Genomic DNA, 25,106 nt, shown 5'->3' with positions numbered 1-25,106 from the left:
TTCTATGTTCAGACACCCAGTGACTATAAACACAAACTCCCACAGTCTGGCCTTTACCGCAGTTTCTGTATTTTACACTCCGGGTTCCTCAGAGCCGCAGACACCAGTTTCACTCCTGAATCTTCCAGTTTATTACCACTCAGATCCAGCTCTGTCAGTGATGGGTTTGTACTGAAAGCAGACGCGAGATCCTCAGCACCAAAATCTGTGAGACCAACCTCGTCCAGCCTGCAGATAAAAGAGAGTGAGTGTGAAGGACACATAGAGACAGAAGACGGTACAGATCCCCACTGTTTATCAGTAACACAATTACTGATCACATTAATGTTCAGTGTCAGACACCCAGTGACTGTAAACACAATCTCCCACAGTCTGGTACTTACCCCAGTTTCTGTATTTTACACTCCGGGTTCCTCAGAGCCGCAGACACCAGTTTCACTCCTGAATCTCCCAGTTCATTCTCCCCAAGTCTAAACACAAACAGACAAACTGATGAACAAAGTGATTCAAACCGTGGGTCTGAGGGAATTTCTCTCACTCGGATATTTCAGGAAACATTAAACCCTTCAGTAAATCACTGATCGGAGTTCCCATCACTGTCAATGTCCCTCACTGCCCAGCTCCAGGGTATTCACCGAATGTCAGTAATTTAGTCTGTCGGTGTGACCCTGTAAACTCCACATATTCTGTCCCATTCCCTAATGGTTAGAAAAGTGTTCCTGACGTGAGCGGGTCGGGAGATACAGGGTTGAAGGGGAGTAAGTCCCACAGTGAAGATTTGTCAATGGGGAAATGTCCACAGACCCCACCTGAGAAAAAAGGATAGGAAGACTGAACTTGAAGGAGGGAGGGGGATGGGGAAGAGAGATCCCACAGGAGGAAGGGAGATAGGGAATATAGATCCCATAGGAGGAAGGGGGATGGGGAAGAGAGATCCCACAGGAGAATGGGGGATGGGGAACAGCCATCCGACAGGAGAAACGGGGTGAGGAAGAGATATACCTTGGCAGGAAGGGGATGGTGAAGGAAGATTCCACATATTGAAGCGGGGATGTGGAAGAAAGATCCCACAGGAGGAAGGGGGATGGCGAAGTGGAAAGGGTTGGGGAAGAGAAATCCCTTAGGAGGATCGGATGCTGAGGTAGGTCGCTTGTATGCTGAAGAGCCCATAATCAGCAGAGGACATCTGGGGCGGGGTCGTGCACATAGTCACACAGGTGGACTGATGGTGATAGTCACACACGGGGAAGGGCAGAAGGAGGATAATCTCACAGAGGTAAGTCTCTCCCTCTCACTGGGATGGTCCGCTAATGGTCTCTTTTCTCTGACCGGGAAGACGTTGTAAAGCTGGGACAGACCGGTGATGGTCTCCCGTCAAACACCGAGAAGTGGATGTAGAGTCTGTACGGTCGTTTGTCTTTCTCCGGAATGGGGTGTGAATCTCTGACCCACCTGCTGCAGTCAGTGTCACTCTGGGTGTCAGTGACAGTGAGAAGGAACATTGTCGATGGACGTGTCACAGGCAGCGAGAAACACGGCCATTCCTGTGATTTATTACCATTAAACCAATGGTCGTTGTTCACTGATCTGATGAAGTCTCCAACATCCCTTCACAAGGAACCACAGAACCGTCCCGTCGTTGGGGATTTACTGACCGAACCCTGGGCATTTGTCACAGTTCCTTACATTGAAACAACACAATGGAACAGTTTCACAGTTCAGATTGAGAGATAAATTCTGATACCTCAGCTCCTGGCACTTGTACAGCCCGGGTCCCAGCCGCTGGATTCCTTCACACTGAATGTGGCAGCGAAACAGGTCCAGCAGTTTTATTGTATCACAGAATCTGATGACATGAGACAGGACCGCGCAGTCAACCGGATTCAGTGTCATTTCACGGAATGAAAGTGTTTCCACAGATCCCAGTGCGGCCTGAGCCAGTCCACTATTCTGAGACTCAAACAGGTAGTGCAATGTGTTCAGGAGGCTCCTTTTACCAGCTTCACTGCTGTTTCCACTCTGGCGTTTAACCTCCTCCTTCACCCAGTCAATCACCCGGCAGGTTGTTTGATGAGGAAATGGGCCCAGAAACTCCTCCAGGCCCCGAGCTGTCATTGGGGAGGAGAGACCAGCAACAAAACGGAGAAATACCTCAAATCGCCCATCTGTCCTGCTGTGGGCTTCAGTGAGGAATTTCACAATATCCCCGGGATGTGGATTCAGGAATTGTGAGACTGCAGCTATAAACTCTTGGATGGTGAGGTGTGGGAATGTGTACACCACACTCCGGACAGAATCCTCTCTCTCCAAAAGCTCCATCAGGAACCCGGACAGGAACTGGGAAGGCTGCAGATTGTAGTTGATCAAATCTCCATCTGTAAACACAATCTTCTTATCGAACACTCCTCTGAAGGCCATCTGACCAACCCTGAGTAACACATCACGGGGGTTCTCTATCTCACGGCCGTGGTTTTTCAGGACGTTGTAAATATAGTAGGAATACAGTTGGGTGATGGTCTTGGGAACTCGCTGCGGGTCCCTGACTTTTTGTGTGAAGAAGGGGCCCAGTGCCAGAACGAGGATCCAGCAGTAGGAGGGGTTGTAGCTCATGGTGTACAGGATCTCGTTCTCCTTCACGTGTTTGAAAACAGCTGCTGCCACTGTCTGATCTTCAAAATGCCTGATGAAATATTCCTTCCGTTCCTCACCAGAAAATCCCAGGATTTCAGCCCAGACACAGATATCAGCCTTTTCCAATAAATGTAACGCAGTGGGGCGGGTGGTCACCAGCACTGAACATCCTGGGAGCAGCTTGCCCTGGATTAAACCGTACACAATGTCAGACACTTCACACCACCACTCTGGATCTGAGCACTGGTGCTTGGGTTCTGTATCTCTCCGACTGTCAGCAAAATCGATTCTGTGTTTGAATTCATCCAAACCATCCAATATAAACAGCAATCCCTCTGGGTTCTTCCAGACCTCTCTGAGTAAATTCCCAAAGTGAGGATACTGATCCAGAATCAGTTCCCTCAGGTTTATTCTGCAGTTAATAGAGTTTAAATCCCGGAACTTGAAACTGAAGACAAACTGGAATTGTTGGTATATTTTCCCTGTGGCCCAGTCATAAACAATCTTTTGAACCATTGTTGTTTTCCCAATCCCCGCAACTCCAGCCACTGCTGCTGAACTCCCAGATTTGGAGTTACTCCGGGAAAAGCTGCTCTGGAACAACCGATCTGTCCGGAGTTTCTCCAGCTCTCTGCGGAGATGTTTCACTCTCCACTCCTCGTGGTCTCTGCCTCTTGCCAGCAGCTCATGTTCCACCAGTGTCCGATCTCGAACAGTAGAAATGACCGTGAGCTCAGCGTATCGATCAACCAGCTGGAAAACCTTCACCTTCTCCCTCATCAGGATCGTGTTGACTCTCAGTGTTTCAGTTTGTGCCCGCAGAGTCTCCTTGTGCTTCTGTTGAACATCTTCCATGGGAACAGACAGTGGACAAACTGTTAGATGCCTCAACTCAGAATTAAGTATTTAAGTACGCAAGAGTTAGCTCAACACTATTGCATTAATTGCATTAATCAATGGATGTTCGTACAGTGAAGTAAATTTTGATTAACAGACCCCAAACTAGACAGAGAGGCGCGATCTTGATAAACACCAGATCATCACATTTCCACATTAATTGTGCTGTGAACGTTTTATTTTTCTTGGTAGTTTACTGACCCCCGACTGTCCCGTACTGGACAAACCCAAGTACCGCCACAGACATGATGGTTCCTGTGGAAGAAACTTTTAATCCCCAGTGTTGATGTAGCGGATGGAGATGGAGAAAAGGAAAATGGGCATTCTGTCAAAGGAACAGATCAGGGAATCACAGCTTTCCCTCCCAGGGTCACTGATTCAAAATGCAAAGAAGTTGCTTTGCTGATCAGCACGTGCACATTGGGGGGTGGAGGGAGGGGCGGTTGGGGGAGAAAATGTCCGTGTCTTGTTCAGGAGATTGAGATAGTCAGCATTTTGACACAAAACGCAGACAATTCCGCCTCCCCCCCTCCCCGTTCCATCATTCCATCATCACAGATGCTGCTCAGGTCACTGAATTCCTCCAGAAAATGGCTTGAGACGGCAGATCTGCAGTCTCGTGTCTCTTAAGGAGTGTGTGTTGCAAATGCTCAACAGATTCAAGATTGAAGATACACAAGTATAAAGGAGAAGGAAATAGTTGTTATTCCGGATCTGATACAGCACCAAAAACTCAAACTAAGAACGCAATGAAAAACACAATCAATGTAGATACCTATGATACAGGAGCCACTCTGACTTCAAGTGGTTCAGACAGGAGCCTCGTGGGAGAGGGGCAAACAGCCCATAGGCGGGATAGGTGGGATCATTCCTGATGCTGCTGGCCATTTTCTGAAGCCTTCCTGTATATATGTCCCTGATGGAAGGAAGGCTAGGGGTGCTGGTGATGCGTTGGGCAGTTTTGGCTGGCCTTTGTAGAGACTTCCAGTCCGCCACAGTTATGCAAAAGAATGTTCTCGACCCGAAACGTTGACTGTACTTTCACCATAGATGTTTCCTGGTCTGTTGGGTTTCTCCATCATTCTATGTGTGTTAGTCTATAATTTCAATTCATTTGCCTTCATCCCTCCTTTATGCTTTTTGTTGCCTTTTGTTAGATTTTAAAAGCTTCCCAATTAACTAACTTCCCACTCACTTTCGCTACGTTATATACTGTTTCTATTTCCTTTATACAGTCCCTAGCTGCCTCCTAAGGGTACATTTGCATTAATCTCCCTGATAAGATCTGGTCTCACAGTGAGTCAGAAACCCTGTTAGGCGTGTGTGAGCTCTCACACTGTGTCAGGACCCTGTCAAGGGTGTGTGGGGTCTCACAGTGTGCCAGGACCCTGCCAGGGGTGTGTGTGGTCTCACAGTGTGTCAGGACACTGTCAGGGGTGTGTGTAGTCTCAGTATGTCAGAACCCTGTCAAGGGTGTGTGGCATCTCACAGTGTGTCAGGACCGTGTCAGAGGTGTGTGGGGTCTCATAGTGTGTCAGGAACCTGTCAGTGGTATGCGAGGTCTGATAATGTGTCAGGACCCTGTCAAGGGTGTGTGGGGTCTCACAGTGTGCCAGGACCCTGTCAGGGGTGTGTGTAGTCTCACAGTGTGTCAGGACACTGTCAGGGGTGTGTGTAGTCTCAGTATGTCAGAACCCTGTCAAGGGTGTGTGGCATCTCACAGTGTGTCAGGACCGTGTCAGAGGTGTGTGGGGTCTCATAGTGTGTCAGGAACCTGTCAGTGGTATGCGAGGTCTGATAATGTGTCAGGACCCTGTCAAGGGTGTGTGGGGTCTCACAGTGTGCCAGGACCCTGTCAGGGGTGTGTGTAGTCTCACAGTGTGTCAGGACACTGTCAGGGGTGTGTGTAGTCTCAGTATGTCAGAACCCTGTCAGGGGTGTGTGGCATCTCACAGTATGTCAGGACCGTGTCAGAGGTGTGTGGGGTCTCATAGTGTGTCAGGAACCTGTCAGTGGTATGTGAGGTCTCATAATGTGTCAGGACCCTGTCAAGGGTGTGTGGGGTCTCACAGTATGTCAGGACCGTGTCAGGGGTGTGTGGGGTCTCACAGTGTGTCAGTACCCTGTCAGAGTCACGTGGGGTCTCACAATGTGCCAGGACTCTGCCAGCGATGTGTAGGGACTCATAATGTGCCTGGACCCTGCCCTGGTTGTGTGGTGTCTCACAATGTGACAGGACCCTGTCAGGCGTGTGTGGGTCTCCATTCAATGTATTTGGCTGTGATTGGGAGCATAGGAAAACATTGATTGTGTACATATTTACTTTAGAGAATGTGACAGTGGTAGGTATGATGCTCTTCAATAATCAAGGAGTGTATCTGTTTCGTATTCAGAAATGGTTGTGGGAATTTCACTGTCGTGTCTGTTCCCTCGGCAAACAACATGAGGAATAGTGAAGAAGAATCTTGTAGCGATTTACCAAATCAATGGTGCAGGGAAACTGAGGGGTTTCATTGACCGGATGTGGACTAGAACAGCTTTAACAGAGGTGACAGAGACGTTAGTAGTTTGTAAACTTCCTGATTCGTCTGTCTCTGATCCCATATTTAAATTATTATCTTTGGGATTTGTTATTGTAAATGAGAGAGACTGAACCAGCGTTCTGGCCGAGATTCCTTATATTTCTGTTAAGTGCTTCGAATAATCAGTTAAAACATGCGCTGATGCAATATTAATAAATTTTGTGATATTTGTCTTTCCTACGCTCTCTCCTCTGTTAAATATGCAGTTGAGTGATCCAACTCAGTCTGCAATGATGAAGCCTCACAATCTCTGAGCTCATGCACTGCCCCGGGCTCTATTTTCACTGACATGATGGGCTTATGGATGCAGTGAGCTTCCCATCCAGACGGTCACAATTCAACTAATTGCAATATTATTTATAGACATTTTCAGTTCTTAGCACCTTCCATGCCGCGATCCCACAACGCTCGGTTTCTCTGTCCTAATTCCCATCTTTGACCCTTCCACAGTGTCCATCACACAACACCGGCAGTCATGAATTTCAGCTTCTGTGGACTGAGCTGAGGAATTTGTCCCCCAATCTCACCCTCTCTAACACTGTAACAGTGTTTGTACTGGGGAGTGCAGATGTGAACACAGCGGTGTTCATATGCTGCTCTGTGGTTGAACAGACCGGTTGGGATGTTACCTGCTTTTCTAATTAAAGTGATGCTATTATTACTGTTCTGTGACTGGAACTTCAGCGGACGCCCAACTCTAAGAAAGGATAATCTGCAGGAACTGGGGGAGTTTAGAAAATGGTTAAGGATGAGGCTGTTCAGGAGGGGGCAGTGGCTGGCAAGAGAAGGTTTTGACTTTTTGGTGCGTTTATTTTTCTATTCTCTGGATCACCCCCTTCTCCAGCCAGACTCCGGTGGAGATCTGTGGTTGCAGGTCCCAGAGCGGTGTGACCACTTTAGTCAAACTCGCCAGCTCTCTGCCTCTTTCCTCAAAGTGTCCTTTGAAAACTCTCCCTCTAGCAAACACGTTTCCCTGTGTCTCACTGTGTTCTCTGTCACAGTGCCAACATTTACTTGGTCAGATCTTTGTGGCTCAACAACTTAACCGCCCGACGTAAAGTACCACCGTTGGTGGAAACAGAGGTCAGGTTTCAACATTATGAACTCTGCTTCAGCCTCATCTGGGCCATTGCGTACCGTTCCGATTGCCCCACTACCGGAGGGATGTTGAGTCTTTAGAGAGGGAGCAGAAGAGGTTTACCAGGATGCTGTCTGGTTCAGAGGGCATGTGCTATCATGAGAGGCTGGAGAAAAATGAATTGCTTTCTCTGGATCATCGGAGGCCGAGGGATCTGACACAGGTTGACAAAATTATGAGAGGCTTAGACAGAGTGGACAGAGAGAATCGGTTTCCTGGGGTTCAAATGTCTATCACTAGGGGCCTGCAGTGAAGGTGAGAGGGGGTTGGATTAAGGGGGATGTGAGGAATAGTTTTTTTTTTAAATCAGAGAGTCATGGATGACTGGAATGCACTGCCTGGTAAGGTGGGAGAGGCAAATTGTTAGAGACTTCTAAGAGACGTTTGGACAGGCACATGGATATAAGGAAGATGGAGGCATATGGACATGGTGTAGGAAGGAGAGATTAGAGTTTGGGTGTGTTTGATTTACTTCTTAGCTGGTTCGGCACAATGTGATACGCCGAATGGCTTATCCCCATCTTATACTCTGCAATGTTCAATGCACGGTCACTTACCTTTCAACTTACTGAGGACCTCTAGTAAAAGTTGAGCGGGAATTGGTCGAGGGGAGGGATCACAACCTGTTTAAATTTAAACAAATTGAGGAAATGATTTTTGTAAAAATTTTAAGTGTGCTGTGCTGCGATCCAAATTTAAATTAATCTCTGATATTATCTCACCATATGTCTGTATTTCCTTCAGTATTTTGTCCAAATTTGGGACACAATTCCGTATTTTCACAAAGGTGTCCCACATCACCCTCCGGGCGCGGGAGCCTTTCTCCATCACCAGGCTCAGGAGGAGTTTAGAACTGTCCGCCCGCTCTCCCTTATCAGCGAGATCAGAGATTTTCTGTGAAGAGTAACAGTGAACATATTGGGGTCTGACAGATTCACACAGAGAATGAGAAGTAAGTGATGTGCTCTGTAACGGGATCACACTGAGCAGTCACCCGGACGGGTGCTGATCCTGAATGGACATGGACTGTACATTCTGAGTGCAGAGCACACGGAGGGACATTCACCGTGAACCTGGTCCACCAGTCAATGAGATCCTGGCTGGTCTGTGACCGCTTCATTGACCTGGCTCCAAATCCATAAATAATTCCTCACCAGATTTGACGGTGTAACACAGAAATCAGAAAATAACGATCACAGAGGAATAAAGAAGTCAGGAAAGTTTTTATAACAGAGTGAACAGTCTCAGATAAATTGCAGAAAAGATGATGTGATTCATCTCCTCAGTCCGCCAGTGTCCAACAATACAGCGGATTACCGGCTGACACATAATTCCTTTCCTTTGCCTTTTCCAGTGGAGGTTTATTCAGCGATTACACATTACAACATGACAGTATTCCCCGATTCACACTGTTTACAGTTACAGATTGTAACAGAGTGATCTCCACCCAGAACAGAACACACTCCAGCTCCTGTGGCACCCACTGATGATGTCCCGGTTCTCACTGACATCCTGCCGTCACGCTGCACGGCCTTCCCAAAATAAAAGTTCCTACCATATTTAATGACACAAAGGTTGGTGGTGTTGTGGATAGTGTGGAGGTTACAGCGGGACATTGATAGGATGCAAAACTGGGCTGAGAATTGGCAGATGGTGTTCAACCCAGGTAAGTGTGAAGTGGTTCATTTTGGTTGGTCAAATATGTTGGCTCTTGGTAGTGTGGAGAACCAGAGGGATCTTGGGGTCCGAGTCTATAGGGCGCTCAAAGCATCTGCGCATGTTGTCCATGTGGTTAAGAAGGCATACGGTATATTGGCCTTCATCAATTGTGGACTTGAATTTAGGATTCGAGAGGTAATGTTGCAGCCATATAGGACCCTGGTCAGACACCACTTGGTGTACAGTGCTCTGATCTGGTGGCCTCATTTACAAGGATGTTGCCTGGATTGGGGAGCATGCCTTATGAGAGCAGGTTGAGTGAACCCGGCCTTTTCTCCTTGGAGCGACGGAGGATGAGAGTCAACCTGATGAAGGCGTATAAGATGATGTGAAGCATTGATCGTGTGGATAGTCAGAGGATTTTTCCCTGGGCTGAAATGGCTGCCACAAGAGGGCACAGGTTTAAGGTGCTGGGGAGTAGGTACAGATGAGATGTCAGCGGTAAGTTTTTTTTAAACACAGAGAGTGGTGAGTGCGTGGAGTGGGCTGCCAACAACGGTGGTGGAGGCGGATATGATAGGGTCTTTTAAGAGTCTTCTGGATAGGTACATGGAGCTTTGAAAAATAGAGGGCTATGGGTAACCTTAGTAATTTCTAAGGTAGGGACCTGTTCGGCACAAGTTTGTGGGCAGAAGGGCCTGTATTCTGCCGTAGGCTTTCTATGTTTTCTATGTTTCTATTTCCATCTAAATACATTTATTGCAACCTCATTCAATTGTTATCTGCTCCTCTCGCTCTGAACATTCAGCTGCCTCTGGGGGTATCATTGCTTCTCATTTACAGTTTTAAGAATTATATACATTTGTGAAATGTTTTTATGCTTTATTATCCAATGAGTCAGAGTTCAGACACCCATCAGTCCTGTGACGTGTGAAAATTCAAACCCATTCTCCCTCCCACTCACCCGATGTTCCTCTCCACTGAACTGATTCTCGGCCGTTAACACCAGGCTCACTCCGTGCACCCCTCCTTCCACCGCCTGCTCCAGCCTGTCCCAGTAGAAATCCGTCAGCTGCAGCAGTTGGGAATCGTCCCAGCTTGCCAGGAGCTCGGTGATCACTGAGCTCCGAACTGTGACGCAAAATGGAGAAAATTAAAGACATTTCCCAACACCTATTGGGCAGAAAATTTCTCTCTGGAACCTAAAGACGGGGTGTCTGTGCAGCAGGTGACCAAATACAATCCAAAATAGGCACACAAATGTGTTACAATTTGGAAGGACAAGTCAGGGAAGGAATTACACAGCGAGGGACGGGGCACTGAACAGTGCAGTGAGGAAAGTAGATACAGCACAAAGGAATTTAATTAAATTCAAAGTAATGTCATGTGGAGAAAGGGTCGTAAAGAAAGCTTTGATACATTTGATGTTATAAATCTAACTGTTGAGGATAGACACACAAGGTGCTGGAGAATTTCAGCAGGCAGTCAGCAACTAAGGAAATGTGTATACAGCCGACTTTGTAGGCCGGGACGCTTCCCGAAACGTTGATTCCCACAGCTGCTGCCTAACCCCCTGAGTTCCTCCAGCAGTTTGTGTGCATTGCTTAGATTACCGGAATCTGCAGATTATCTCTTCTCGGCTGAGTAGAGTAATTGGCATGTTATGTTGGAGTTTAATGGGTCATTCGCAAGGTCTAATTTGGATTATTGTGTGCAGTTCCATCTTGGATCAGCTTTGGAAGCATTCAGTTCTCAGTAATTACACCTGCGATTAGCTACTTCAGAAACTTGCCCTCAACGGGCAAATGGTGCCTCAGAAACCTGACACGCAGTGATGAACCGAGACAGTTTGAACGGTTTGAGATACTTAACATTACCTAAGTCAATTTACAACCGTTGGTGGAAACAGGCGTCAAGTTTCAATTTTAGAAACTCTCCTTCGGCCACATGTGGGCCATTGCGTACCGTTCCGATCACCCCACTACCGGAGGGGTGTTGAGGCTTCAGACAGCTGCCTGGTTTAGAGGGTATGTGCTATCACGAGAGGCTGGAGAAAAAATTGGTTGTTTTCTCTGGACCATCGGAGGCCAAGGGGAGCTCTAACACAGGTTGACAACATTATGAGAGGCTTAGATAGATTGGAGAGAGAGAATCGGTCTTCCACAGTTGAAGTGTTTATTACCAGAGGGAATATATTGAAGGTGAGAGGGTGTAGAATGAAGGGGATGTGAGGGATAGCTTTTTTTTTTAAATCAGAGAGTTGTGGCTGCCTGGAATGCACTGCCTTATAAGCTGATAGAGGCAAACTATTAGAAGCTTTTAAGAGACGTTTGGACAGGCAAATGGATGTAAGGAGGATAGGTGCATATGGACATGGTGTAGGAAGGAGAGATTAGAGTTTGGGTACATTTGATTTACTTCTTAGCTGGTTTGGCACAATATGATATGCCTAATGGCTTATTCCTGTGTTATACTCTGCAATGTTCAATGCACGTTCACTTACCGTTCAGCTCATTGAGACCCTTTAGTGAAAGTTGAGCGGGACTTGGCCGATGGGAAGGATCATAACCTGATTAAATTTAAACAAATTGAGGAAATCATTTTTGTAAAATTGTAAAGTGTGCTGTGATGCGATCCAAAATTTAAATTAATCTCTGATATTTTCTCACCATATTCCTGTATTTCCTTCAGTATTTCGTCAAACGTTGGGACACAATTCCGCATTTTCACAACCGTTTCCCACATCACCCTCCAGGCGCGGGAGCCTTTCTCCATCACCAGGCTCAGGAGGAGTTTAGAACTGTCTGCCCGCTCTCCCTTATCAGCAAGATCAGAGATTTTCTGTGAAGAGTAACAGTGAACTTATTGGGGACTGACAGATTCACACAGAGAATGAGAAATAAATGATGTGCTCTGTAACGGGATCACACTGAGCAGTCACCCGGACAGGTGCTGATCCTGTCTGGACATGGACTGTACATTCTGAGTGCAGAGCACATGGAGGCACATTCACAGTGAATCTGCTCCACCAAATTAACATTGGGGATATTCAATATTCAGGAGGGATAGACGTGAAAGAAAAGGAGGTGGGGTAGCGTTGCTGGTTAGAGAGGAGATTAACACCATAGAAAGGAAGGACATTAACCTGGAGGATGTGGAATCGATATGGGTAGTGCTGCATAACACTAAGGGACAGAAAACGCTGGTGGGAGTTGTGTACAGGCCACCTAACAGTAGTAGTGAGTTTGGAGATGGCATTAAACAGGAATTTAGAAATATGTGCAATAAAGGAACAGCAGTTATAATGGGATACTTCAATCTACATATAGATTGGGTGACCCAAATTGGTAAGGGTGCTGAGGAAGAGGATTTCTTGGAACGTCTGCGGGATGGTTTTCTGAACCAACATGTCGAGGAACCAACTAGAGATCAGGCCATTCTAGACTGGGTGTTGAGCAATGAGGAAGAGTTAGATTGCAATCTTATTGTGCGAGGCCCCTTGGGTAAGAGTAACTTTGAAGGTATGAGACGTGAATTAGCTAAGATAGACTGGCAAATGATACTTAAAGGGTTGACGGTGGATATGCAATGGCAAGCATTTAAAGGTCGCATGGATGAACTACAACAATTGTTCATCCCAGTTTGGCAAAAGAATAAATCAAGGAAGGTAGTGCACCTGTGGCTGACAATGGAAATTAAGGATAGTATCAATTCCAAAGAAGAAGCATACAAATTAGCCAGAAAAAGCGGCACACCTGAGGACTGGGAGAAATTCAGAGTCCAGCAGAGGAGGACAAAGGGTTAATTAGGACAGGGGGAAAAAAGATTATGAGAGAAAACTGGCAGGGAACATAAAAACTGACTGTAAAAGCTTTAATAGATATGTGAAAGGAAAAAGATTGATTAAGACAAATGTAGGTCCCTTACAGTCCGAAACAGGTGAATTTGTCATGGGGAACAAGGACATGGCAGACCAATTGAATAATTACTTTGGTTCTGTCTTCACTAAGGAGGACATAAATAATCTTCCAGAAATAGTAGGGGACAGAGGGTCCAGTGAGATGGAGGAACTGAGCGAAATACATGTTAGTAGAGATGTGGTGTTAGGTAAATTGAAGGTATTAAAGGCAGATAAATCCCCAGGGCCAGATGGTCTGCATCCCAGAGTGCAGAAAGAAGCAGCCCAAGAAATAGTGGATGCGTTAGTGATAATTTTTCAAAACTCTTTAGATTCTGGATTAGTTCCTGAGGATGGAGGGTGGCTAATGTAACCCCACTTTTTAAAAAAGGAGGGAGAGAGAAACCGCGGAATTATAGACAGGTTAGCCTGACATCAGCGGCGGGGAAAATGCTGGAGTCAGTTATCAAAGATGCGATAACAGTACATTTGGAAAGCGGTGAAATCATCGGACAAAGTCAGCATGGATTTGTGAAAGGAAAATCATGTCTGACGAATCTCATAGAATTTTTTGAGGATGTAACTAGTAGAGTGGACAGGGGAGAACCAGTGGATGTGGTATATTTGGATTTTCAAAAGGCTTTTAACAAGGTCCTACACAGGAGATTATTGTGCAAACTTAAAGCACACGGTATTCGGGGTATGGTATTGATGTGGATAGAGAATTGTTTGGCAGACAGGAAGCAAAGAGTGGGAATAAACGGGACCTTTTCAGAATGGCAGGCAGTGACTAGTGGGGTACCGCAAGGCTCAGGGCTGGGACCCCAGTTGTTTACAATATATATTAATGACTTGGATGAGGGAATTAAATGCAGCATCTCCAAGTTTGCGGATGACAAGAAGCAGGGTGGCAGTGTTAGCTGTGAGGAGGATGCTAAGAGGATGGAGGGTGACTTGGATAGGTTGGGTGAGTGGGCAAATGCATGGCAGGTGCAATTTAATGTGGATAAATGTGAAGTTATCCACTTTGGTGGCAAGAACAGGAAAACAGATTATCATCTGAATGCTGGCCGATTAGATAAGGGGAGGTGCAACGAGACCTGGGTGTCATTATACATCAGTCATTGAAAGTGGGCATGCAGGTACAGCAGGCGGTGAAAAAGGAGAATGGAATGCTGGCATTTATAGCGAGAGGATTCGAGTACAGGAGCAGGGAGGTACTACTGCAGTTGTACAAGGCCTTGGTGAGACCACACCTGGAGTATTGTGTGCAGTTTTGGTTCCCTAATCTGAGGAAAGACATTCTTGCCATAGAGGGAGTACAAAGAAGGTTCACCCGATTGATTCCTGGGAAGGCAGGACTTTCATATGATGAAAGACTGGATCGACTAGGCTTATACTCGCTGGAATTTAGAAGATTGTGGGGGCGGGGGGATCTTATTGAAATGTATAAAATCCTAAAGGGATTGGACAGACTAGATGCAGGAAGATTATTCCCTGTGTTGGAGAAGTCCAAAACGCGGGGTCACAGTTTGAGGATAAAGGGGAAGCCTTTTAGGACCGACATGAGGAAAAACATCTTCACACAGAGAGAGGTGAATCTGTGGAATTCTCTGCCACAGGAAACAATTGAGGCCAGTTCATTGGCTATATTTAAGAGGGAGTTAGATATGGCCCTTGCGGTTAAGGGGATCAGGGGGTATGGAGAGAAGGCAGGTACAGGGTTCTGAGTTGGATGATCAGCCATGATCATACTGAATGGTGTTGCAGGCTCGAAGGGCCGAATGGCCTACTCCTGCATCTATTTTCTATATTTCTATGTTTCAATGAGATCCTGGCTAGTCTGTGACCGCTTCTTTGACGTGGCTCCAAATCCATAAATAATTCCTCATCGGATTTGACGGTGTAAAACAGAAACCAGACAAGTAACGATCACAGAGGAAGAAAGAAGTCAGAAGGTTTTTATAACAGAGTGAACAGTCGCAGAAAAGAAGATGTGATTCATCTCCTCAGTCCGCCAGTGTCCAAAGTTACAGCGGATTACCGGCTGACACCTGATGCCTTTCCTTTGCCTTTTCCAGTGGAGGTTTATTCAGTGATTACACATTACAACATGGCAGTATTCCCAGATTCACACTGTTTGCATAGAAACATAGAAAACCTACAGCACAACACAGGCCCTTTGGCTCACAAAGTTGTATCGAACATGTCCCTACCTTCGAAATTACTAGGCTTACCTATAGCCCTCTGTCTTTCTAAGCTCTATGTAACTATCCAAATGTCTCTTAAAAGACCCTGTCGTATCCGCCTCCACCACCGTTGCCGGCAGCCTATTCCACGCACTCACCACTCTCTTCGTAAAAGAAATGTACCCCTGACATCTTATCTGTACCTATTTCCCAGCAACTTAAACCTGTGTCCTCTTGTAGCAACCATTTCAGCTCTGGGAAGAAAGCATCTGACTCTCCACAAGATCAATGCCTCTCATCATCTTATACACCTCTATCAGGTCACCTCTCATCCTCCTTCACTCCAAGGAGAAAAGGCCGAGTTCGCTCAACCTATTCTCATAAGGCATGCTCCCCAATCCAGGCAACATCCTTGTAAATCTCCTCCGCACCCTTTCTATGGCTTCCCCATCCTTCCTGTAGTGAGGTGACCAGAACTGAGCACAGTACTTCAAGTGGGGTCTGACTGGGGTCCTATATAGTTGCAACGTTACCTCTCAGCTCCTAAATTCAATTCCACGATTGATGAAGGCCAAAACGCCGTATGCCTTCTTAACCACAGAGTCAACCTGCGCAGCTGCTCTGAGTGTTCTGTGGACTCGGACCTCAAAATCCCTCTGATCCTCCACACTGCCAAGTGTCTTACAATTAATTGGGGATACAGGGCTACAGATCCCTGAAAGTTGCCTCCCAGGTAGATAGGGCAGTTAAGAAAGCTTATGGGGTGTTAGCTTTCATAAGTCGAGGGATAGCGTTTAAGAGTCGCGATGTAATGATGCAGCTCTATAAAATTCTGGTTAGGCCACACTTGGAGTACTGTGTCCAGTTCTGGTCACCTCACTATAGGAAGGATGTGGAAGCATTGGAAAGGGTACAGAGGAGACTTACCAGGATGCTGCCTGGTTTAGAGAGTATGCATTATGATCAGAGATTAAGGGAGCCAGGGCTTTACTCTTTGGAGAGAAGGAGGATGAGAGGAGACATGATAGAGGTGTACAAGATAATAAGAGGAACAGATAGAGTGGATAGCCAGTGCCTCTTCCCCAGGGCACCACTGCTCAATACAAGAGGACATGGCTTTAAGGTAAGGGGTGGGGAGTTCAAGGGGGATATTAGAGGAAGTTTTTTTACAGAGAGTGTTTGGTGTGTGGAATGTACTGCCTGAGTCAGTAGTGGAGGCAGATACACTAGTGAAGTTTAAGAATTACTAGACAGGTATATGGAGGAATTTAAGGTGGGGGCTTATATGGGAGGCAGGGTTTGAGGGTCGGCACAACATTGTGGGCCGAAGGGCCTGTAATATGCTGTACTATTCTATGTTCTATGTTTTAATATTATATTCTGCCATCATATTTGACCTACCAAAATGAACCACTTCACACTTATCTGGGTTGAACTCCATCCGCCACTTCTAACTCAGTTCTGCATCCGAGCAATGCCCCGCTGTAACCTCTGATAGCCCTCCACACTACCTACAACACCTTCAACCTTTGTGTCATCAGCAAACTTATGAACGCATCCCTCCACTTCCTCGTCCAGGTGATTTATGAAAATCACGAAGAGTAAGGGTCCCAGAACTGGTCCCTGAGGCACCCCACTGGTGACCGAGCTCCATGCAGAATATGACCCTTCTACATCAACTCTTTGCCTTCTGTGGGCAAGCCAGTTCTGGATCCACAAAGCAATGTCCCCTTGGATCCCATGCCTCCTTACTTTCTCAATAAGCCTTGCAGTTACAGATTGTAACACAATTATCATCACCCAGAACAGAACACACTCCAGCTCCTGTGGCACCCACTGATGACGCCCCAGTTCTCACGGACATCCTGCCGTCACATTGTACAGTCCTCCCGAGATAAAAGTTTCTGCCGTACTTCCATTTAAACTCGTTTATTGCAACCTCAGAATTGTGAGATACTCCCCTCGCTCTGATCATTGAGCCGCCGCCAGAGGTATTTACAACCTTTTCAATCATTGCTTGAGATTAACATTTTTAACAATTATATTTATTTATTTGTGATTTGTTCTTATGCTTTGATATCCCTATTAATCAGAGTTCCGACACCCATCAGTGCTGTGATGTGCGAAAATTCAAACACGTTCTCCCTCCCACTCACCCGATGTTCCTCTCCACTGAACTGATTCTCGGCCGTTAACGCCAGGCTCACTCCGTTCACCACTGATGATGTCCCAGTCCTCGCTGACATCCTGCCGTCACACGGTACAGTCTTCCCGAAACTAAAGTTCCTGCCGTATTTCCATTTAAACTCGTTTATTCCAGCGTCAGAGAACTGTGAACTGCTCCACTCGCTGTGAGCATTGAGCGGCCACAAGGGATCTGTACTGGGATCCGGGAGCATCGCCTGCTCCAGCCTGTCCTGGTAGAAATCCATCAACAGCAGCAGCTGGAAATCGTCACAGCTTGCCAGGAGCTCGGTGATCACTGAGCTCGGACCTGTGAAGGAAAATGGGGGAAATTAAAGACATTATCGAACACCTATTGGACAGCAAATTTCTCTCTGGATCCTAAAGACGGGGTTTTTGTGCAGCACGTCGCCGAACACAATCTGAAACAGACACAAAAACGTGTTACACTTTGGAAGGACAGATCAGAGAAGGAATTACACAGTGAAAGTCAGGGTAGTGAGTAGTGCACTGACGAACATGGATATGACACCAGGGATTTTAGTTTATTGAAAGTGGTGTCACGTGCAGTTGGGGTTGTAAAGAAATATTTGGTACATTGGATTTTATAAGTCAAACTGTGAGTAGAGTCGTACAGAAACTGCTGTAAGTATTCGACAGTTCAGGCAGCAACTGTGGAAATCTGTCTACAGTCGATGTTACGGGCCAAGACCCTTTCCAAAACGTCGACACTTTACTCTTTCCCGTAGCTGATGTCTGGCCCGCCGAGCCCCTCAAGCATTTTGTGTGCGTTGGTTAGAATTCCCGATTCTGCAGGTTGTCTCGTCTCAGTTGAATAGGTAAATTGGTATGTCATTTTGGAGTTGTAGGGGTCGTTCGCGAGTCGTAGTTCGAGTATTGTGTGCAGTTGCAACATGGATCAGCTTTGGAGACACTCAGTTCTCAGTAATTCCACCTGCATTTACCTACTTCAAAAAATTGCCTTCAGCGGGTAAATGCTGCTCTAAATGGTGTCCCGAAAACCTTACAGGCACAGGTAAACCGAGACAGTTTGAATGGTTTGATATACTTAAAATTGCATAAGAAAAAGTTAGAGTAAAATTTAGGAACAGTATTCTGGTTAGTTTGACCTCAGTGGTGTGAATAATGTTCAGCCATAGTAAACACTATGACAGGAGAAAGTTGAAAGGATCGAACAAATCCACCAATGAATTGTAAAGGAGAAATTAAGCTGACTGAATCCACTGGAATGTTCTTGGTGATGCAACTAGCAGAATAGTTAAGGCGAGACCAGAGAATGTGGAGCATTTGGATTTTCAGTAACATCCCACATTGGAGATTCATCGGGAAACTTCAACCACCAGGTGCTGGGGATAAAGTATTTATATGGATACGGAATTAGTTGGTCAACATGACATAAAGTAGGGATAAATGGGTTGTTTTCCAAATGGCAGGGAGTGACCTGTGGGTCACTGGAATTAGTGCCAGGACCCGCGCTGTTCAGATGGCGATTTTGACTATGGAGATAACTGTGACATCTCCACATTTGTTTATGAGACAAATCTGGATGCAGTGGTTATATCTGAAGAAATTCTGATGATTGATTTGAACCGGTGTGGGAAGTTGAGATATACATGTCAGGTACAGAGCAGATGCTGAATATGAGATTGCCCAATTTGGTGTCAACAAAATGATTCCTACATACCCATCTGTTTTCCTGATGTTGTAGCTTCTGGAACCCCTCCCTTACTTGCTGCTTCAGCCATTTTGAGGATAAGTGTGGGCAGCTTCTGGTTCTCTGTAACAAGTAAAATTAGCAGACGGGTCAGACATCAATTAAGGCACAAAGGAGAACTTTGCCATGTCCATTCAGCTACACACTGACAGTAACATGTTCATATCCAATGCAGTCATGATATGGCCTGATCCTTCTGCACACATTCACACCCCCAATCACACAATCCCTGGAGTACCCACGTTGGCCGCATTACCGGCTGATCTGCTCACGCTGTTCAAAGCAAGAACAAGTTTCAGGAACCAGTCCTGTGGCATGGACCCGGAGTGGTGTCATACCGAATTGTGGATCGGTGGAATTTCAATGCAGGTTGGAGAGTCTGAGCAGACAGTACCCACTGCTTTGACCCTCCCACCACTGGTGGCGCTGTGATGATCAACGGACGTCTGTAACAACAGCGAAACCCATAACACTCCTGCTGACCATGCGACTTCCATTCCTCTTGTTGCGGAATTGCGCAGATTTCTTAATCACACCTGATTCTCCTTTCATTTTAACATGGATGTCACTGGCAAGTTTCCATGAAGTTAAATACAGGAGCGATGTTAGAAGGTTTCTAAAGTCTCAGTGGATTAATTTTTGTGCAATTTGCTTTGATGAAACGATTTGCACCATTTCCTCGCCTTTATTAAATCTGTGCCTACTAACAGTGATTATACCTTCACCAACCTTTACATCTGACCTTCATATATATTAAAAAAAAACAGCTCATCCTGTGGACTAGTGCGATACCATGCATCATGATTACATTTAATGCATTTGGTTAAATTTTAATGCATGACTTGTTTATTATCTGATGATCCACTGAAGAGGGAGGGGGACAGCGATTACTGTAACGAAATCTGCCTCCAGGAATCAATGAAAGGCTGCAGATGGGACTGTGAACTTTGAGTATTTGAGTTCACCTTTCCTTTTGCACGCGGTCCATTAATTTACCAAACTAGGAATTTGCACATTCAAATTGTAGTGGTGCTAATCGTGGTTCAGAACCTGTGGAAGTCAAATTCAAACCTCGGTTATTGACTGGGTTCTTCAAATTAATAAATATTGTGCAGTATTTCCTACTTTCTGAAGACAAGGCTGGGGATAATTTTGACATTTCCAGGCTGGATAAGTTTGTGCTGGAGATAATGTTTACAACGTTCAACCTGACAGTGAAAGGATGATTTGCATTCCCTCTGATGACTGGTGTGTCGTGGGAGATGGAGGATCAGAAGCAACAAGATGACTGTGTGCCAGGGACTCGAGTTCTTTGGGCACAGAGCTCGGAAAAAGCAACACAACTGACTTTTTTAACATCGGAAATCAGCGAGTTGTTTGTTATGTCTCTCCTCTCGCTGCGAAACAGGGACATCTCTTTTTATCCCTTATTAGGGACAGAGAGAGCCTGTGGTATGTCGAATTACCGGGTGAAAGAGTAGGCTTTGTCTGTATCTTTACTGATGCTTTGCCAAACGCTTGAGTGCTCGGTGGAGTGTGCGGATGCTTTTTTGCTGGTGGGGAGGGGCGGTCGTTGTTTTGCTGCTGTTTATGTGTGAGTGAGAGGAGCTGCGGGTTGTCTTTGAGTTTCTAACATTTGACTGTCATTCATACTTTGGGGCACTCCTCTGTTCTCGTGGATATTTGCGAAGAAACATACATTTCTCTGACATTAAATGTACCCATTGAAGCCTATAGATATAATTCACTCTTTAACTTAGCAACAGCGTTAACGATCTATCAATTTGTTAATGTTATTTTTCTGGAAATAAAAAGCTACCAGAATATTTGGATTTTGTAAGTAATGGCTTCTCAGGCTCATAAGCTGCATCGCCCCTCTATATATTCCCCCTGGTGAGGCAAATTGATTTTGTGTGCTATTCATTTTCTTTTCGTTATTAGAGAATGTCCTGGTGAAGGAGTTCTGTTCATTCTATTCAGCCATGCTATAGTACGACTAGTACTAATACTACTACTACTACTACTACCACTACGTCGACTCAGGCCGAGGGGGCCGGCGTCGGGCACGATAACGGACTCTCCACTTCTCCCTGTCCCTCATCAGTGTGTTCAGTTCATCCACATTAGCCGCGCCGCTGTCTTCTAGCAGCATGTTGACCATAGTCTTGGGAGGGCGCCCAGGGCTCATCCTCCCGTGCTTGGGCTCCCATATGATGACTAGGCTGGCAGGTAGCTCGTGGTGGCGTAGACAGTGCCCCGCTAGTTGCAGTCTTCTCGCCTGGATTTTAGTGGTGAGCATCGGTAGGTCGTCATAGAGCTCGACGTTCGTCATGTGCTGTTGCCAACTCACGTCAAGAGCCATTCAGAGCATTTGTGTATAGCAACCATCTACAGACTTTAGTATAGTCTTGGTGAGTGTCCATGTCTCGCATCCGTTCGTGAGAATGGACTCTATGACTGCTATGAAAATCCTCTTTTTAAGCCCTCTGGTCAGGTTCGACATCCGGATTTCCTTCATCTCAATCATAGCCCTCCACGCCAGCACCTTCCGCATCTTTATGTCCTTCTCCGAACTCATCATTCTTGATGAGACCGTGCTATAGGCCATGTTCCAAAATATTGGCTAACCGCAATTAACGTGCATCGATTGCAATGTGCTTCACAGCTAGTGTTCTTAACACGTTCTGTCTAGATTACCCCACAGTCATTTTGACAGTGCTCGGTTTATGGCCTTGTTAGTAACGCTTGCTGTGGAAACAGAGAATTGGCCATAATGAAGCCCCGAGTTGCAACACGAAATATCTCTGCATCTCACTCTTGCTGATCCCAGAAGTGTTGGGGTTCTAACTGGGAAATAGACACCAACGTTATTGACCGATCGCTAAAAATACTGCCGGATTTTAAACATATATTTTAAATATTATTGTGAGATGTAGCATTAAAAGAAGCATGTTTTCTTGCAAATCCGTAACACTTCACAATTTTAACTACAATATTGAACTGCTGGGAATTCCATAAATGGCGAGGGACAAATCTGCTTAACAAAATATCGTTTTGGGTGATTTTAAACAGGTCAGTCTGAAAAACATCACCAAGCAACTACCATCAACAGATGATATGCAATACCAGAGGAAACAACACACTGGACCATTGTTACATCACCATCAATAGGCCTACCGTGCTACTCCACGCCCTCACTTCGGGAAGTCTGATCACCTGGCTGTACTTCTACACCCTGAGTACAGGCAGAGACTGAAGACTGCGGCACCAGCAGTGAGGACCAAGAAGGTTTGGACAAGGGAAGCACAGGAGCCCCTACAGGACTGCTTTGAATCGGCGGACTGGACTGTATTCAGGGATTCATCTTTGAGTATGCTGTAGTTGTTACTGACTTCATTAAAACCTGTGTAGATGAGTGTGTGCCCACAAAGACTGACTGTACGTTCCCAAACCAAAAGCCGTGGATGAACCAGGAGGTATGTCGTCTGCTGAAGCTAGATCTGTGGCATTCAAGTCTGGCAACCCAGGCCTGTGCAGGGACCAGGTATGGTTTGGGGAGGACTATTTCAAGAACGAAAAAACAATTTCGAAAGACGTAGGAAGCGACTTCGGATGCACAGCAACTCCGGCAGGGTCTGTACGTCCTAAAAGCGAAACACAATAGCGTGAATGGCGGCGATGCTTCGCTACCAGATGAACTCAATGCCTTCTATGCACGCTTTGAAAGGCAGAACACAACTACAGCCGTGAAAATCCCTGCTGCACCTGATGACCCTGTGATATCTGTCTCAGAGGCCGATGTTAGGCTGTCCTTAAAGAGAGTGAACCCTCGCAAGGCAGAAGGTCCCGATGGAGTACCTGGTGAGGCTCTGAAAACCTGTGCCAACCAACTAGCGGGAGTATTCAAGGACATTTTCAACCTCTCACTGCTACGAGCCGAAGTTCCCACTTGCTTCAAAAGGGCAACAATTATACCAGTGCCTAAGAAGAATAATGTGGGCTGCCCTAATGACTATCGCCCGGTAGTTCTCACATCGACAGTGATGAAATGCTTTGAGAAGTTGGTCATGACTAGTTTGAACTCCTGCCTCAGCAAGGACCTGAACCCACTGCAATTTGCCTATCGCCACAATAAGTCAATGGCAGATGCAATCTCAATGGCTCTCCACACGGCTTTAGACCACCTGGACAACACAAACACCTACGTCAGGATGCTGTTCATCGACTATAGCTCAGCATTTAATACCATCATTCCCACAATCCTAATTGAGAAGTTGCAGAACCTGGGCCTCTTTACCTCCCTCTACAATTGGATCCTCGACTTCCTAACCAGAAGACCACATTCTGTGCCGATTGGTGATAACATATACTCCTCGCTTATGATCAATTCTAGCGCACCTCAGGGGTGTGTGCTTAGCACACTGCTCTACTCTCTGTATACACATGACTGTGTGGCTAGGCATAGCTCAAATACAATCTACAAATTTTCTGATGACACAGGTATTGTTGGTAAAATCTCGGGTGATGACGAGAGGGCGTACAGGACTGAGATATGCCAACTAGTGGAATGGTGCCGCAGCAACAACCTGGCACTCAACGTCAGTAAGACAAAAGAGCTGATTGTGGACTTCAGCAAGGGTAAGATGAAGAAACACATACCAATCCTCATAAAGGGATCAGAAGTGGGGAGAGTGAGCAGTTTCAAATCCCTGGGTGTTAAGATCTCTGAGGATTAACCTGGTCCCAACATATCGATGTAGTTATAAAGAAGGCAAGACAACGGCTATACTTTATTAGGCATTTGAAGAGGTTTGGTATGTCAACAAATACACTCAAAAACTTCTACAGTTGTACCGTGGAGAGCATTCTGACAGGCTGTATCACTGTCTGGTATGGAAGGGCTACTGAACAGGACCAAAAGAAGGTTGTAAATCTAGTCAGATTCATATTGGATACTAGCCTACAAAGTACGCAGGACATCTGCAGGAAGTGGTGTCTCAGAAAGGCAGTGTCCATTTTTAAGGACCTCCAGCACACAGGGCATGTCCTTTTCTCACTGTTACCATCAGATAGGAGGTACAGAAGCCTGAAGGCACGCACTCAGCGATTCAGGAACAGCTCGTCCCCTCTGCCATCCGATTCCTAAATGGACATTGAATCTTTGGACATTACCTCACTTTTTACAGTATTTCTGTTTTTGCACTGTTTAAAAAAATCTATTCAATATATGTATGCCGTAATTGTAATACTCGTTTATTTATTATTATTTTGGTTATTATTTTTCCCCTGCTAGATTATATTTTGCATTGAACTGCTGCTGCTAAGTTAACAAATTTGACATCACATGTCGGTGATAATAAACCTGATTCTGACTCTGATCTATACCATTATCTAAATCATTTAAATACAGCATACATAGAAGTGGTCCCAACACCAACCCCTGCAGAACACCATTAGTCGCTGGCAGCCAACAAGAAAATGATCCTTTTATTCTCATTCGCTGCCTCTTACCAATCAGCCAATGCACTAACCATGTTAGTACCATTCCTGTAATACCACGGGCACCTAACTTGGTAAGCAGGCTCATGTGTGGCACCATGTCAAAGGCCTTCTGAAAGTCCAGATATACAACATCCACTGCATCCCCTTTGTCTATCCTACTTGTACTCTCCTCAAAGAATTCCAACAGGTTTGACTGGCAGGATTTTCCCTGAAGGAAACCATGTTGACTATATACTATCTTGTTCTGTGTCACCAAGTACTCCATCACATCATCCTCAACAATTGACTCCAACATTTTCCCAACCACTGAGGTCAGGCTAACTGGTCGATATTTTCCTTTTTGCTGTCTTCTTCTGCTGTTTGGAATTTCAGCTTGTCTCCATCAGCTCAACAGAGCACATTTGATCACAATATCATTGCTGGGCGGGATCTTGCCCAGCACAGTTGGCTGTCATGTTTCCCTGCAGTGTAGCAGGAACAAAATGTAAAATTATAAAATAGAAACTGCTTTAAACTCAGTACATTAGGGTACTTCTGTGAAAGGAGAAATGTGTAAGACCCAGTTACAGAATTAGACTGTCCAAGGTGCTGCGATCTGCTGTATATTTCCAGCATTCTCTTTTTTTACTTTAAATTTCCTGTAACTGTAGTTTTTTTCCTCTTCATTTTAATGCACAGATAGTAACTGATT

The 25,106-nt window shown here is 45.7% G+C and overlaps 1 protein-coding gene across 10 annotated transcripts in view; it reads right to left on the bottom strand.

Moving 5' to 3' along the window:
• LOC140208245 (NACHT, LRR and PYD domains-containing protein 3-like) overlaps positions 1–25,106 on the bottom strand; it is an 81,113-nt gene that overhangs the window by 6,969 nt on the left and 49,038 nt on the right. For 8 of the 10 annotated variants that reach the window (XM_072276776.1, XM_072276775.1, XM_072276774.1 and 5 more), the window contains 10 exons: positions 18,884–18,976; positions 17,151–17,488; positions 11,577–11,748; positions 11,411–11,476; positions 9,872–10,038; positions 7,971–8,142; positions 7,806–7,871; positions 1,745–3,479; positions 384–470; positions 58–228 (listed from right to left, as the gene is read on the bottom strand). In XM_072276776.1, the coding sequence (XP_072132877.1) occupies positions 58–228; positions 384–470; positions 1,745–3,479; positions 7,806–7,871; positions 7,971–8,142; positions 9,872–10,038; positions 11,411–11,476; positions 11,577–11,748; positions 17,151–17,488; positions 18,884–18,944 (3,035 nt within the window). In that variant the 5' untranslated portion in view covers positions 18,945–18,976. Of the gene's footprint in view, positions 1–57; positions 229–383; positions 471–1,744; positions 3,480–7,805; positions 7,872–7,970; positions 8,143–9,871; positions 10,039–11,410; positions 11,477–11,576; positions 11,749–17,150; positions 17,489–18,883; positions 18,977–22,090; positions 22,133–25,106 lie in introns of those variants that run through there. The other 2 variants (XM_072276782.1, XM_072276783.1) reach the window with 2 other exon arrangements.

The sequence above is a fragment of the Mobula birostris genome, chromosome 13 (assembly GCF_030028105.1).
Source record: "Mobula birostris isolate sMobBir1 chromosome 13, sMobBir1.hap1, whole genome shotgun sequence".
NCBI classification, from domain to species: Eukaryota; Metazoa; Chordata; class Chondrichthyes; order Myliobatiformes; family Myliobatidae; genus Mobula; species Mobula birostris.
The sequence above is the reverse complement of the archived record's forward strand: the minus strand, read 5'-3'. Positions and strand labels throughout refer to the sequence as shown.